The sequence below is a fragment of the Clupea harengus genome, chromosome 3 (assembly GCF_900700415.2).
Source record: "Clupea harengus chromosome 3, Ch_v2.0.2, whole genome shotgun sequence".
Lineage (NCBI taxonomy): Eukaryota > Metazoa > Chordata > Actinopteri > Clupeiformes > Clupeidae > Clupea > Clupea harengus.
The window spans coordinates 4,670,466-4,685,819 of NC_045154.1; the positions used below are offsets into that span (position 1 = coordinate 4,670,466).

Genomic DNA, 15,354 nt, shown 5'->3' on the forward strand with positions numbered 1-15,354 from the left:
GCTTGCGTCTCAGCATCCTCTGATAACGCTGACCTACCTTGAAAACTAAAATCCATAAGACGTGATAGGTTTACTATTTCAACGGGACTGCCAACCTCACTGCCTTATTTCAGCTACCAGTTAAAGCAACAGCGTGCCGTTTTTTAAACATACGTGCTTTAAACATACTCTTGTTAATTCCATTCAAATGCTTATTGAATTGTGACCTCAAATGGAGTCAACTCTTTGATCCCACTCAGAGTACAACACCATGTCTGGTCGCACAGCGGTCAGTACTGTGCCATGGGATTTGAGGTTTTCCATTATCAGCTTACAATTTCCAATCCTGTGCTTTACCCTATTTGCCAGTCCTGTCTTGAGTGCTTGGTCTCCACCCCTCTGCTGGGAAGTTATCTTGTTCTTGTCAATAACTGGCAAATTTGGTAACTTCAGCTTGTTTGTTCTCAAACAAACATGACAATGTTTTATGTAAAAGCACAAATACGATAGATCTGCTAATGTCTGGAGCAGGCTTTGTGTGTGACTTAAGTCAATTGGTTAATGAATAGTTTATGTCCAGGTCACGAGAGAGCATTCATTATTTTGTATAGCGGTCGAATAATCAATCGTGTCTACCTCCATTTGCCTTTCCACATGAGAATGTCAAGTGAGACTGACCTGGAATGCGATTTTAACTATTAATTTAACCACCATTTGAACGCTCTCTCTCTCTAGGGTTACCATGGTGGTTGGTCAACGAGGCTTTTTGTCAAATCCAGTCCTGTAATGGAAGGGTAACTATGACTTAACCGTCACATCAACAAATCCCCATACACACCACCACACAGACACAAGTATGTTTTGCCTATCTGGCTCTAATAAAGATCCAGAATAAAAACAAGAGAGTGCCGTTGTCTAACTAAATAAACCGTAAAGACATACTCTCAAATATACACAAAGACTCTAGGGCACCACAAACTGCTGTCTGCAAATGCTTGTGGAAAATTCCCTTTTACAGACTTGTTCCTCTATCAGCAGTGGCAAACTGTCAAAAGGTTTCTTCCATATATTTATTCTTTCTTCCTGCCTACCACCCTAACTGGAATATCATTAAATAACCATTTCCCCTTAGTTTGGGCCCTAGCATTGTTATTTCATACATTCATTCCGAGACAACTGGCATTAAAGCAAAAAACAAGAGTGAGATGTATATTTTTAACAAATTGGAAGGGATTTCCCCTTTTTTATTCAATGCCCTGTATAATATGTCAGTCTGGCTTGGCACGGGAACAGTCTATCAGTTACTGAGGTTGTTCTGCAGATTCGGTTAACCTTTGTATGGAGGGAAAGACACAGTCTTCTGCCGGAGTTTGATGATGGGTTGAGATAAATGATTAATGTGGGGAAAAAAGAAAACTGGTAAAGGAAAAGATTCCCACCACAATGACCAAAACTCAACCCCAATAAACATTTTTGGAAAAATGTGAAACATATTGTGAGCATTCTCTGCATTCTATTTGGTATTTTCTGAAAGAGTTGGGATAATGTTAAAATTCTGTAAAATCCTGCTGAACCTTTCAAATAACATTTAAATGATGGTTAGAGCAGCAGTGAGGAGTTCTGGTCGAAAGGAATACCAAAAGCTTGCACAGTTGCCACTGATAAAAGCTTGCTAACATGCTAACTGGTGTCTTTTGGCTATACAGCCTTACATTTTCACAGGACGGGCCACTCCAGACCACTAAACTACACTGTGGATAGCCTAGGCAGCTAGTGCGTAAGGTGTGTGTTTATCTGTCTTTAACGTGTCCATATATCCATCTGAATTTTGAGGGTGATACTAAAACCATTTACCTCCAAAACACATACATCAAAAAGTGGTAAATTGGCAAATAAAATATGATTTAAGGCAGTTGTTCGTACAATGGTGATATGATTTTTGAGAGTAACATTTTGCTGATGCTTATGAACAAAGTGTTCCACGTTTGGTTGATATATTAATTAAAAAAAAGATGTAATAATAGTTTTTGGGTTAATGGTCAGACTCAGACTTTGAGACCTGTCTGTATCTTGGGTCCCACCAACCCCTGTGCTCAACACCAACCATTCTGTCTGCCATAGCTGAGAGTTCCGCTGTGTCATCTTGTTGACTACACCCACCTGCTGCAGTGCTATTACACGCACTTATGACACTCCTTCATGCTACCATCCTTTAAAGGCGCCCGTTCCAATAACGGCTTCACCACCCCACCCCTCCCTCTGTCTGGCTGCGGCTGCAAGAGAGCGGGCGAAGCTGGAGTAGCCCTGCGCAGTGACTCAGGCTCCTCTCCATTTGAAAAATTAAAAAGCAGGCCGTTTGGCAGACTCAAATGAAGCCGGCCAAAGTGCTGAGCTCAGCAAAACCCCCGTGATCTCAATCACAAAGGAGGTGCATTGATGTAATGCCCAACGCCGACGCCACCGCAGCCACTGCCTTGGCAGAGGTGCAGGTTCCGTCATCAGCAAAGCACTTTGATTCATCCCTCCCCCACACTCTTTACCAACCATCCCCTCCTCATACACACACCCTCCCACACACACACACACACACACTCACACACACTCCCACCCCTGACCATGGGCACATCAAATATCATTAACAGTGAGGCCACTCAATATTCCTCCTTTTTTAAACCCCCAAACTGCACTGCTGTGGTGGGGGTGCTATGAATAGCAACATCATTCCCTGGAAGGGTTTGCGGCACATCTTATGACAAACACTTCCTTGGTTTAATCTATGTGCTCTGCTTCACTCCACTAATTAAACAGCAGGAGTGTCTCCTCATGCGCAAGTGTCTCACCATTTAGGAGCCTATATAGTACAGTAGATCAAACAATATAGGATTGCAGATATAGTACATAGTTTAGTACATATATATATAATCATTCAATCTAGAAGCATGGCAAAATGCCACAATAAACATTTCTTTCCACACAAAATGAAATACTCCTTGTGTGTTTTATTCTGAAAACACACAAGCCATTGTGTGGAATGTCCCTCTGAGTTCTGTCAGACCCTGACAATTTTGTCATTCTTTTGCATCAAGATGTATTTCAGCAGACCATCTAAGGAGATGTAAGCAGCACTTGAGTCTCTAAAGTCAAGGTTGTGTATTATATTTGGGTTAATACTGCTCTCTAGTGGTTATTTTGATAAATAACACCAACCCATGATGAACCTGTCTTCAAATATTTGACAGCCCCCCCTTAGAGTAGTCCTATATGGCCTGTACATTTAGCATTGTTTTCAAACGTTACCTTCCACTAATAATCCATAATTTTATATGTATATAGGCCTACATACATATTTTTCTAAACTTTTAAATAAATACCATGTATAGTTATATACAATGAGTCTCATATTGTTGCTTATACAGTGGGGAAAATAAGTATTTGACCCCCTGCCGATTTCGCAAGTTTGCCCACTTGCAAAGAAATGCGTGATCTATAATTGTAATGGTAGGTCTATTTTAACAGTGAGAGACAGAATATCAACAAAAACATCCAGAAAACTGCATTTTATAACAGTTATATAACAGTTTATAACACGGCTGCAGTTGGCCTTATTAACAAGGCCCGGGACCCCCACCTGACCTGGACTCTTATCCCACCCCCACACCCCAAGTCTGTGTTACATTAACACACATTACACTGCACATTACACATTGCTCATTCACATTGCACTCCTGTTTTGCATTTTGCATTCTACTTTCCACTTAATTTTTTTATATTCATTGTTTATATATTTGTATCGTATATATTGTGTTTTTTGGTTCTTATGTGTAGTACTTTTCTTATGTGTAGTACTTATTTGTGTTTTTATGTTTTATGTTATGTGTAGTACTTATTGTGTTTGTATGTTTTTATGTTTACTGTATGCACCTATACACCAGAAAAAATGCAATAAATCCAATTATGATTATGATTATGATTATGAATTTATTTGCATTTGTTGCGGCAAATAAGTATTTGAACCCCTATCAAACAACAAGAATTCTGGCTCCCACAGACCAGTTATGGGCCCACGAGGCACACAGATTAGTCCTCATTAGGCCTAACCAGGTACACTTGATCTCAACTGGTGACGTGTATAAAAGAAACCTGTCCAAAGAATCATACTACACACCTTCAACCTCACCACCATGGGCAAGACCAAAGAGTTGTCCAAGGACGTCAGAGATAAGATTGTAGACCTGCACAAGGCTGGAATGGGCTACAAAACCAGCAAGCAGCTGGGTGAGAAGCAGACAACTGTTGGTGCGATTATTAGCAAATGGAAGCCACTTTAAACAACTGTCAATCGCCCTCGATCTGGGGCTCCATGCAAGATCTCGCCTTGTGCAGTATCGGTGATCATCCGAAACGTGCGGGATAATCCCAGAACTACACTGGGGGAGCTTGTAAATGATCTCAAGGCAGCTGGGACCCCAGTCACCAAGAAAACCATTGGAAACACACCACACCGTAATGGATTGAAGTCCTGCAGCGCTCGCAAGGTCCCCCTCCTCAAGGAAGCACATGTACAGGGCCGTCTGAAGTTTGCCAATGAAGACTTGAATGATTCTAAGGAGGATTGGGAGAACGTGATGTGGTCAGATGAGACCAAAATCGAGCTCTTTGGCATCAACTCGACTTGCCGCGTTTGGAGGGGGAAGAATGCTGAATATGACCCCAAGAACACCATCCCCACCGTCAAGCATGGAGGTGGAAACATTATGCTTTGGGGCTGTTTCTCTGCCAAGGGTACAGGATGACTCCACCGCATCGAGGGGACTATGGATGGGGCCATGTACCGTGGAATATTGGGCGTGAACCTCATTCCCTCCCATTGAAAACGCAACCTTAAGGATTTGGAGAGGATCTGCAAAGAGGAGTGGACCAAAATCCCTCCTGAGATGTGTGTAAACCTGGTGACCAACTAGAAGAACAGTCTGATGTCTGTGCTTGCCAACAAGGGTTACTCCACCAAGTACTAAGTCATGTTTGGCTAGGGGTTCAAATACTTATTTGCCGCGATGAAAATCAATTCATAACTGTTATAAAATGCAGTTTTCTGGATGTTTTTGTTGATATTCTGTCTCTCACTGTTAAAATAGACCTACCATTACAATTATAGATCACGCATTTCTTTGCAAGTGGGCAAACTTGCGGAATCGGCAGGGGTTCAAATACTTATTTTCCCCACTGTATATACATATATATCTGTTAAAAAGTCACATTCATCCTTATGTTCAATAGACAGGTCGTAAATTGCAGAACTCACAGGTAGGCTACTGCTTCACACCCTTTCAACTGCCCATCCACAAACTAGTTCCTTTAATTTTCACTCAGAATAAGACTTTTAGTCTATTGTTGTCAAAAACATAATCATTTGGAACAGAACAGAATCTTGAAACACAAAATATCTTTATTTCACTTCATTCTTCCTGTTTAGCTCACCCATAACAGATAGCTTTTTTTATTCAAGCAATATTGTGACGTTTGTTTTGTCTTTGTATGTATCTCAGTTAATGGGTGATTAGTGAATTTTCTTCTACCTCCCCATGATAAATGCTGAAAACAGCAAGACACTGTTGTGAAACCTACATTGTGAGAAAGCCATGCCGTCCCACACTGGACTCAAACCCACAAAACGTTTTTTTTTGGTATTTGTTTTGAAAATGAAAAACGAATGACCAAATTGACCCTTCACAAGCCAAGATTTCTAAAAACCCATTCAGATTTTTTTTTTAAATCTGGGATGTCTATTCTGCTGCAAGGTGGAGCTCAGTCCTGAGCATGGGGTCAACTGTGAGCCTGACAGAATGTTGCGATGGGATTGGGGACATTGTAGGCCTGATTCGGCTGACACTTAGCACGTGTAACCTACAAACACCATAATAAATGCAATTTAGAAGATTAGGCCTGTATAGATGCTAGGTCTAAAAAAAAATTTTAAGCTTTGATGTATGTTATCGTAGTTGAAGTTAGCTACTCCGAAAAGTACTGCCAAAGTTAGGTTAGATCTAGGCCCTTACTCCATGAGCCGTTGCGAGATCACTTATGGTGTCCTTTTTATTTTATTTATTTCGTGCGAGTAAAGTGAGATCTTGTGAGGTCTCACAAATGCGACGGCATTAATATTTCCCGGTGTCTTACAGCAACTGTTATCAAACCTGTTTCGCATCAATCTACTGCTTTGCGCGGCTATCGATGCACATGTCTGCTCGGAGATCCATTGTGTTTCCTGTACTTCAAGGAAAAGAAATAGATTGCTAACGTCGTTGTTCTGGATAGGCGGCTGATTCAGAGGCAAACATGGTGAGGATGAATGGATGCTGTTTTAATCATTGTACCATTTCACATGTTATTGGGAATGGGATTATGTTTGATATTTAAGTGCTGTAGTAACACCTTAGTGGAGCTCTGTATGATTAATCTGTTGGTCATAGACAATACAAAATATGTGGCTAAAAGTAACGTTAGCCAATGCTAGCTTGATACCGTGAGTAAGCGTAAAACCAACTCACACAAACTGACTGGCTAGTCAGTGGCAGTATCACTCCTACGTTCAATTCTGGTCCAAACTAGTGCACATCACCTGTTGTGTTTTTGATTTGATTATCTTTTCTGAAGTTATTTGGGATGAAAACGTTTCCGCAGTCCCAACTAATTGGATGGTTACATTTTGCGGCCGCGCTAGTTGGTTTAGCCTGCATGTCCAATGACGTTAGGCTATTGTTAGCTAGCTAGCTGTCGTTAACTTTAGCTGTTTCAGTGCTTGAAGAACTTGATGCGAACGTCTGCTATTTAGGTATTGCAGACATACTAAGTTGAATGAAACAGTTTCAATGAGTAGATGGACACATCTGAGATCAGAAAGACGTGTATTGGAAAGAAAGGGGGAATTAGCTTGTAGGTAAGTAGATAGGTAACTAGCGAGCTAATCCGCTAATGTCAGTATTGTGTGGACACTTACTTTCGATTTACAAAACGGTGTATTCGCTGACTGACATGCTGACAGTCAATGTCTATAACAACGCAAAAAAAAAAAACTCTTAACACCCGGCAGTGGTTGAGGCCAGACAAGTGAGGTTAGGTAACCATATCACAAAGTTAAGTAGGTGATATTTAACTCTTTGCTAGTTCATTATATTTCATTTTTCATTTTAGTTATGATCGTATTAATATTCCACTATCACTAAACTATAATTGTATGCATTACAAAGAGTGAACTGTTTCCTGTGTTATAAGTTATAGTGGAAGCCTATTTTGAAATGATGGATATTGTGTTAGACGATCTTTTTCTGAGAGGTATTTTTTCCTCCCTCAGTTCCGCAACCAGTACGATAATGATGTCACTGTATGGAGTCCTCAGGTAAAGTTAAATTAAATAAGCAGTTTTTTGCCAATATTCTCTTGTGACTAGGTCACTAAACGTAATATGATGTATGTTGATGTCTTTCCTTAGGGACGCATTCATCAGATTGAATATGCCATGGAGGCAGTAAAGCAAGGATCTGCCACAGTAGGACTCAAATCACGCACCCATGCAGTTCTGGTTGCTTTGAAGGTACACAGTATTCTAAAAATATTTTCTTCTGTGTTTACTGAAATTCTTTATTATGCTAAGATTACTATACTAGCAATTACATCAATTAATATGTAGTGTTGTCTTCAACATTTCTTTTAAGATTTTATATTTACATGACTTCAGATTCTTTGGATAAAAGCATCTGCCAAAATAGCGAACATATATTTGTATGAAGTGTATGGCACATGCAGCCATTGAAATCTGTTTGTATACTGCATTCATAGAGAGCTCAGTCGGAGCTTGCTGCCCATCAGAAGAAGATTCTTCATGTTGATAACCATGTGGGTATCTCCATCGCTGGACTGACAGCAGATGCCAGGCTTCTCTGGTAGGAATTGTTTCTCTCCTTAACTTGTAGGCCAACCAGTAGAGATTGCCACAGGGGATTTTGAGACAATGGGTCTAATTACCATTTAAGTACCAGTGAATATAAGTGCGTGCTCAACTTTAGTGTTGTTTCACTTAGAAGTTGTTTTGATACGGGAGCTCAGTCATTGCCTTTTTTTCTCCTTCATCACAGTAACTTCATGCGACAAGAGTGCTTGGATTCTCGGTTTGTGTTTGACCGACCCCTTCCTGTGTCCCGCCTTGTTACACTTATTGGAAGCAGTATCCTTTTCATCCTGTAAAGAGTTTCTTGTTCTGCATCTGTGTCTGAGTGCTTTGTCAGCCAGCATCCTCTCTCACTAGACAGATCTATGATCTTTAACCCTCCCTCCAGAAACTCAGATTCCCACACAAAGATACGGGAGGAGGCCCTATGGAGTGGGACTTCTTATCGCAGGCTATGATGTAAGGGCTACATGCTGTAGAGGTCGATATGCAGAAACTAAATTGGCTGAATCATAATCACAGAGCAGAAAGGTTTAATTTTCATTTTTCATTTTTAGGACATGGGGCCCCATATTTTCCAGACCTGTCCCTCAGCAAACTACTTTGACTGCAAAGCCATGTCCATTGGAGCCCGCTCTCAGTCAGCTCGCACTTACCTAGAGAGACACATGGAAACCTTCTTGGACTGTGAGCGATGCATCCAAACACACTTTTGAACGGGGAAATGTAATGTGATGGTGTGTTATGTGAATTGTGCATGTTCCAGTAGGACTAAGAGTTGCTCGCTCTTTATTGTTTCTAGGTGAGCTGAATGATCTTGTGCAGCATGGCCTTCGCGCGCTGCGGGAAACCCTGCCTGCAGAACAGGATCTCACCACCAAGGTTCGAATTTCAGTTAGATTACCGTTTCACCCTTCTAGTGTTTCAAGTTCTCTGTGTGAGTTGCTGAGTAAATGTTCTCGCCTTATTCACCTTTCTAGAATGTCTCCATCGGCATTGTGGGGAAAGAGAGGGAGTTCGCCATTTTTGATGACGATGTCGTTGCACCCTTCCTTGAGGGTCTGGAGGAGAGGCCACAGAGAAAGGTGATGTTTTTCTGCAGTTTGAATAAGCATTCAGCATCTTTTGCAGATTCTGGAAAACAGTTGTGAAATGTAATGCCATACATCCCATTGTCTGGCGTCAGTAGTATTTTTGCCAGTCTTCTCCCAGTGTTTTTTTATTAATCTGTTGATTGATTTGAGGCATAGGTAGTAAAACCTGGATTAATATGAGAGTTATGGTTCAGGATCAATGAAGCCTACTCACAGCTAATTGCAAGACTTGTACTGCACATGATTCTCTGTCACAGAAACTTTGTCTAAAGGCAAAATAGCATCCACAAAGAAAATATGACCGGTCACCTCCGTACAGTATGGTCACAGTTAGGACTGTCACATGGAGATTATTACAACCAATGAGGGCCCCCGTGCAGCTAAGCACTTGATTAGCTTAAGAAGCATTTGAGCAGCTAGTGGTTTCATATTGCTGCCCAACAGTCCAGCACCCTGACTCCCAACAAGTGTGAACAGCTTCCCCAAGGGAGTCCAGTCCTGGTTTACTCCTCAGTTTCGCTTAGCTGCTCATCAAATAACAAGTTACAGACCAGGTCTGTATCAGTTTGATCCAACTCTTGGAACACTTCCTGACTGGAATCATCTTGCCAGTAGAGTTAGACTTCCGTGGACTCAAGGCTATAAAGATTACAGTAGAGTTCTCTGGTAGGGAAGTGCAAGCATCCTACTCAACCTTGTCCTTTCACAAAGCCTGTCAGTCATCTCTATTCTGTGCGTTTGATTTTGGTTTTCCTGATCACCACCTTCAGTTTGCACATTGACCATATCCAGCACAGTTCAGAACAAAAGCAAAACACTGACTCAGGGACTCTGTACAGCAGTAAATTGCAATGCGTGTTTATATTTTCCGTGTTTATAAGTTGCAGTCAAAATGAAGGCCATGAGTTGCTTTTTTTTGTCTAACCAGTGCACCTTTTGTGTGATGCAGGTAGCTCAACCAGCCGACGAGCCCATGGTGTACTGAGGTGGCCAATCAGCAGCCAGGATTCTGTCGAGCTGCTGAGCAACAATCAGCAGCCCTGTATTCGGTTCAGTTACCAAACCACAGCAGCTGCTGCTCTATGGAGTCACTGCAAGCAAACAGCTGTAATGTAATACCATATATAAAACATTTACATCTGTGCTCTATGCACACTGACCGTAGGATGTCTGTTTTCTATCTTCATGGGGTTTCAAAACCAATTAAAAGTTTTTGTTTTCTGATTCATGTTTATTGTGTGGCTCAGCTCGTATTACATCACGGCCTGTAGTCTTGCTACCTTTTTCAAAGACAATGTTTACACAACAGACAAAAAACTCTTAGGACGTATTGGTACACTATAGTACACCTATTGCATTGATGTTTACTAAAGTGGATGACCATTCATAAGACAAATGAGCCGTAACACAAGCGCTCTGGCAGTGTCAGGGATTTACACGCACTTCCAGAAGTTGTTAGTTGTTTAAAGAGTTGGTTTATGGTTTTGTCATGAAAAAGTGCACTATGACAGTTCTGCTGGTGAGAGGGTAGAAAGCTGCCTATTGCAGTTTTATACAAAAGGAGAACTTGACTGCAACACAACAAGCAAGAAGAGATTAAGGTATTAAGATTTATTTCAGTAATGTTATAGAATTCGCTGTGCTTGGAAAGGAAATGCACATCTCATTAGTTGATGTATGGGTGATTATGTGGGAAAAGAAAAAATAATTCACATCACATTAAATATAGACCTGAATTCCTACTTTACATATGTAGGAAGACTGAGAAATTGCCAAAAGCTAATATTACCTGTATTATGGTTGAGAACAACACAAAGATGCAGTTAAACACAATTATATATGTACAGTGTTTAATGAGAGGTATTAATTCAGTAATCATTCTTTGTGCATGAGTAGTTTTAAAGTTGTGGGTCAACCTATTTTTAAGAATGCAGAAGGAAAAGAACTGTTGATTAATGACTTCAGGAAGCATTATGTCAAAACAAGCCCTGAGTTGGTGTCCCTTGGTGAAATGGTCTCTTCATGAACAACAGTAAACCCATACTCTTTTCAGGGCAGCATAATGAATGAAATAACAAACATGACCAAAAAATATTTTAAAGCTTGATATTACCACCAAAACAAGGGCACATACCTTAGCATGAGAAAACACTACATTCTGTCCTATGTGTTCACAAGCATGCCGTGAATGTGAATCAAGATAAGGAAGGGACAGTGAAAGTGGAAAGCATTAAAGGTATATGCATGATGAAAGGTCTGTTAAAAAAAACTTAAATCAGTCAATTGATCCTCTTTGGTTACTTCTTGTTCCTCTTCCTGAGCTGAGTGGAGTTCTTTTCTGAGTGGACTGACGTCCAGACTGAGCAGTCCTCATCCGTTCTGACTTGCTTGATCTCCAGCACCTCATTGTCACCGTTAAATTCCTCATCTTCCATCAACTCTTCCCTCTCCTCCTCCCCATTTACAGCACAGTCACGATAATCATCCGTTCTGACTTGCTTGATCTCCAGCACCTCATTGTCACCGTTAAATTCCTCATCTTCCATCAACTCTTCCCTCTCCTCCCCATTTACAGCACAGTCATGATAATCTCCCATGTTCGCCCTGAGCATGTCATCAGCATCAGCCATTCCATGTGTGCCATCTTCAGTAAACCCAGGACTTATGTCTTCAACTCCGCCCATCCTCTCAGCCTCATCCTCCTTCAGTGGGTCTGTCATCCCCCCATCCTCTGGCCTCTCGGTCCACTCATCTGCCATGTGCTGGTAGCCATGGCAGTGCCCATGATGGCAGCACCCACCCTCCGACTCTGGTTGTGTATCTTCTTGATACTCTGGTTCTGTGATAAACCCATTGAAAAGAGAAAATCTATTGCAAATACACTCAATTCCAGTTTCCAATCCATGGCCCTTTTTTGTGGTACACCAAAAATGCCAATACAGAGCTTTTTATATGTGCTTATGACTGGTGAGTATGTGAAATGTTCAGTGCTACATTTCTGGGAGTAGTAGATTCCAAATTCAAACAGAAACCCAATTTGATTTTGATTTTAACAGACTATCCTTTACATTTACATTTAGCAGACGCTTTTATCCAAAGCGACTTACATATGTGCGACTTACAATGTATACACATTTTACATTTACACTGATGGCACACTGCACATCAGGAGCAATTAGGGGTTCAGTGTCTTGCTCAAGGACACTTCGACAGGGAATCGAACTAGCAACCTTCTGATTACCAAACGACTTCACTGCCTACTGTACCACTGTCGCCCCTTTAAGAGGTCCTGACTACTGACAATATACTAAGTATGTATGTAAGTATATCTGTTGCAATAAAAAAGGTGCGGTACCTTCCCAGTGCTGTGAACATGAGCTCTCTGTTTTTCTCTCAGGAGTAATACCCTCCAGCAGGCTGCCCTTGTTCATCATGAGGGTGATTTCCTTAAGCTGAAGCAGCAGCTCCACCTCCTGAACTGTGCTCACTCCTTTTATTGTCCTGAGAGAGGCAGAGAAGAGAGCATCCGGTTAGTGTGTGAGCCAGTGGATCATTGGATAAAAAGAGAGAAAACCCAGAACAAACCTTTCTGGACTGTCGCTAGCCTTGGAAACAATCTCCTCCATCACCTCCTCAGTCTCTTTCAGTTTGTCCTGGAGCTGAGCCAGCTCAAAGTCAGCTGGAGAGGAGTGAAAGAAGAACGAGAAAAGAATAGTGGAAGTAGATTCAAGTGTCACAAGTTGCACACTATGACTGACTGATTACTACTGCTATAAACCTAAGTGAACACACCACAGACAGACAGAGAAATACTGTGATCCTAAAAAGATGATAGGATCTCAGCAGAACTTCAAGTTAAACTACAAAGCTTTTGAGACTTCAGAATACAATAGGCTACTGTGCCTAGCAGGTAAAAACAATCTGGTAACCAATGGATAATCAAGACAGTTATACAGTCAACAATTATTTTCTTGCAGGTTTTCCCTCACATCGGGTCATGCATGTTTCCCCAAATAAGACAGTGGATTATGCTGTCTCCACAGGACTTTCAATGACTCAATATTGTATTTGACTAGTGCAGCAGTCAAACAGTGTACATGAAACAGATATGGTTGGACTAAATCAGCACAGCCACTTTCAGAGGACTGCTATTCAAAATGTTAAGGGCCCCTAAAAGAAAAGGTGATCATTTAAAGTCTCATCTCACAAGATCATCTTACGATACTAAGAAAACAGCCATGTTTTATATATACACTAAATAAACTCCTCCTGACAGTACATAACTTAACCCTCTAATTTACTAAGTATGAACGTAATGCAGATTAAACAGGAGCTACTATGTTCAAGCCTCTTAACTTAGGAGATCTAGATTCTTTTATCAAAGCAGCAAGCCAAACACATCCAGTTTTAAGTAACTACATTGTGCCTTCAAGGTCAAAGCAGAGCAATAACTATCACGTTATCACATTTATACTTAACACTTCAATCAATTTTCTTGGGGCCTTTTCACCAGAATTGATAATAAGAAGTGATTATAAGAAGGAATATGTTAAAAAATCAAATACACAGTTTGGTCCACCAACAGATAATAAATGCAGAAGAAAAAAAATAACTTACAAATTTTTCTCTTCATATTCTCTGATCTTATTGTAGAAAATCTACTTTCAGGCGGTTTAGACGTTTTCCCTTTTGATGTTATCTTAAAAAAAGACAAAGACAAAAAATACAAAATATCACAATATGCTTTGTATTGGAATATCTTATCCTTATAATGGCAACATTGCAATGATCTGCTCTATTTCTGACACCTTTATTAAAAACTGTCACAATAAGACGCCATTCAACTCTTAACCTATGTCAAAATATTATTTTCCTATTTAACATTTTGTTGAGATTTGTCAAAAAGTTTCCCCATTTGAACAATACTTGCATGCCATTGTGTCTTACCTTAAAGAGGATGTAAAGAATGTAAAGAAGAATCCCAAACCCATAGATGGGGATGATCTGTCCTGCGAGACCCGACTTGCCACCTAGTCCGGCCCCTGTGCCTCCACCTTTGGCACGGGCAACAGCTTCAGAGTTGTGTGAGCGAGAGGATTGTGCCCCGCTACCTCTCTGGGCCTCAGGTGCCACCTGACTTCGTGCCATGGGTGGGAATTGTCCACCTGACATGCAACATTCGAATGTTGAGCAATGAGCACAGGTTCGTGAACACGATTAAAGAAACCAATCATCAAGAAACTGGACAAACAGAATCTAAAACCACTAGAATACAAATCATTCAGCCTGAAGTGGTAGGACGGCATGTCCAACTGAACATCCTTTTGGTTAACTGAAACCTAACGCACGGAGGAGTTGCCTATGCGAGGTATTTAATATCCTGCCATTCCTCGTTAGCGCAGGTATACTGAACATGTCAAGCCACAGTAAATATGCCACAATGAAAAAAGGTCCCCGCTGGATGAACTGGGCACCGACAGAGGCTAGGCTAATCATGTATGCTATAGACTACATTGTTAAAAACAAGTACAGTGTAAGGTCACTGATTAAGGCATCTTATTGAAAATCTTACCCTCCGATTGTTGTTTTTTGCCTCCCGACAGAAGCATTTTGGGAAGAAGCAGTGCAACGCAGAGCACTAGGCACGATACAAGGGTAACCTTCTGAAATGTTGACATCGACATTTTCGTTTTCAGAATATAAAAAATGTTATATACTTAATCTTAACTAATTAATTGAATATTCCTCTCCTTTTTTTACATGACTAAGGCTATATTACACATCTACTGCAAATGCATCTGCGCACCGTTTCCTACATAGGCGCATCAATAGCCTAGATATGCCTATGTGGGACAGTGTAGCCTGTCATAGGATAGAAGACAGTTCAGTCTTGACCAACCGAATGCAGAATTTGAACGTCGAAACGGAGCGCCAACAACGTCCTCGACATAAATGCTGTGTAGTGAGCACCGCCTCTGAAAATGAAGCCCACTTCGGTAGGCCATGTTGGTGGGACCAACAATGACCTAAATGAGACTACATTTGTTGTTCAAGAAAAGAAAAAAACACTTGAACAGAAACATTTCATTACCACCATCGACATTTACAAAGCATTTTGTTTTACCACAAATCCAGGCCTATGCATTTTATTATTGTTACCACTTCATTTGCTGCCTATTAATAGGGAACTATTGCATGCGCCCTCTAGCAACTTTGTATGTGTATTGCAGATATCTTTCAGTAGAACAGGATGAATACATAGAATTGGGTCCCAGAAACATGTCCATACATACCTTCAAAAATTCTCAGCAGTTACGAGTGTATTGCAGACAGAAG

The 15,354-nt window shown here is 40.9% G+C and overlaps 2 protein-coding genes across 2 annotated transcripts; one reads left to right on the forward strand and one right to left on the reverse strand.

Moving 5' to 3' along the window:
* Window positions 1–6,237: 6,237 nt before the first annotated feature.
* psma1 (proteasome 20S subunit alpha 1) lies at window positions 6,238–10,242 on the forward strand. Its single transcript, XM_012840091.3, has 10 exons — window positions 6,238–6,318; window positions 7,331–7,375; window positions 7,469–7,570; window positions 7,816–7,919; window positions 8,112–8,200; window positions 8,313–8,383; window positions 8,482–8,611; window positions 8,727–8,806; window positions 8,905–9,009; window positions 9,968–10,242. The coding sequence occupies exons 1-10, from the start codon at window positions 6,316–6,318 to the stop codon at window positions 10,001–10,003; spliced, it is 765 nt and encodes a 254-aa protein (XP_012695545.1). The 5' UTR covers window positions 6,238–6,315; the 3' UTR covers window positions 10,004–10,242.
* Window positions 10,243–10,614: 372 nt separating this feature from the next.
* On the reverse strand, window positions 10,615–14,935 carry ric3b (RIC3 acetylcholine receptor chaperone b). The gene is made up of 7 exons (XM_012840060.3): window positions 14,591–14,935; window positions 13,966–14,183; window positions 13,636–13,717; window positions 12,604–12,697; window positions 12,374–12,519; window positions 11,588–11,857; window positions 10,615–11,479 (listed from the first exon to the last, which is right to left on the reverse strand). Exons 1-7 carry the CDS (start codon window positions 14,700–14,702, stop codon window positions 11,316–11,318), a joined length of 1,086 nt encoding a protein of 361 aa, XP_012695514.2. The 5' UTR covers window positions 14,703–14,935; the 3' UTR covers window positions 10,615–11,315.
* Between the last annotated feature and the right edge of the window lie 419 nt (window positions 14,936–15,354).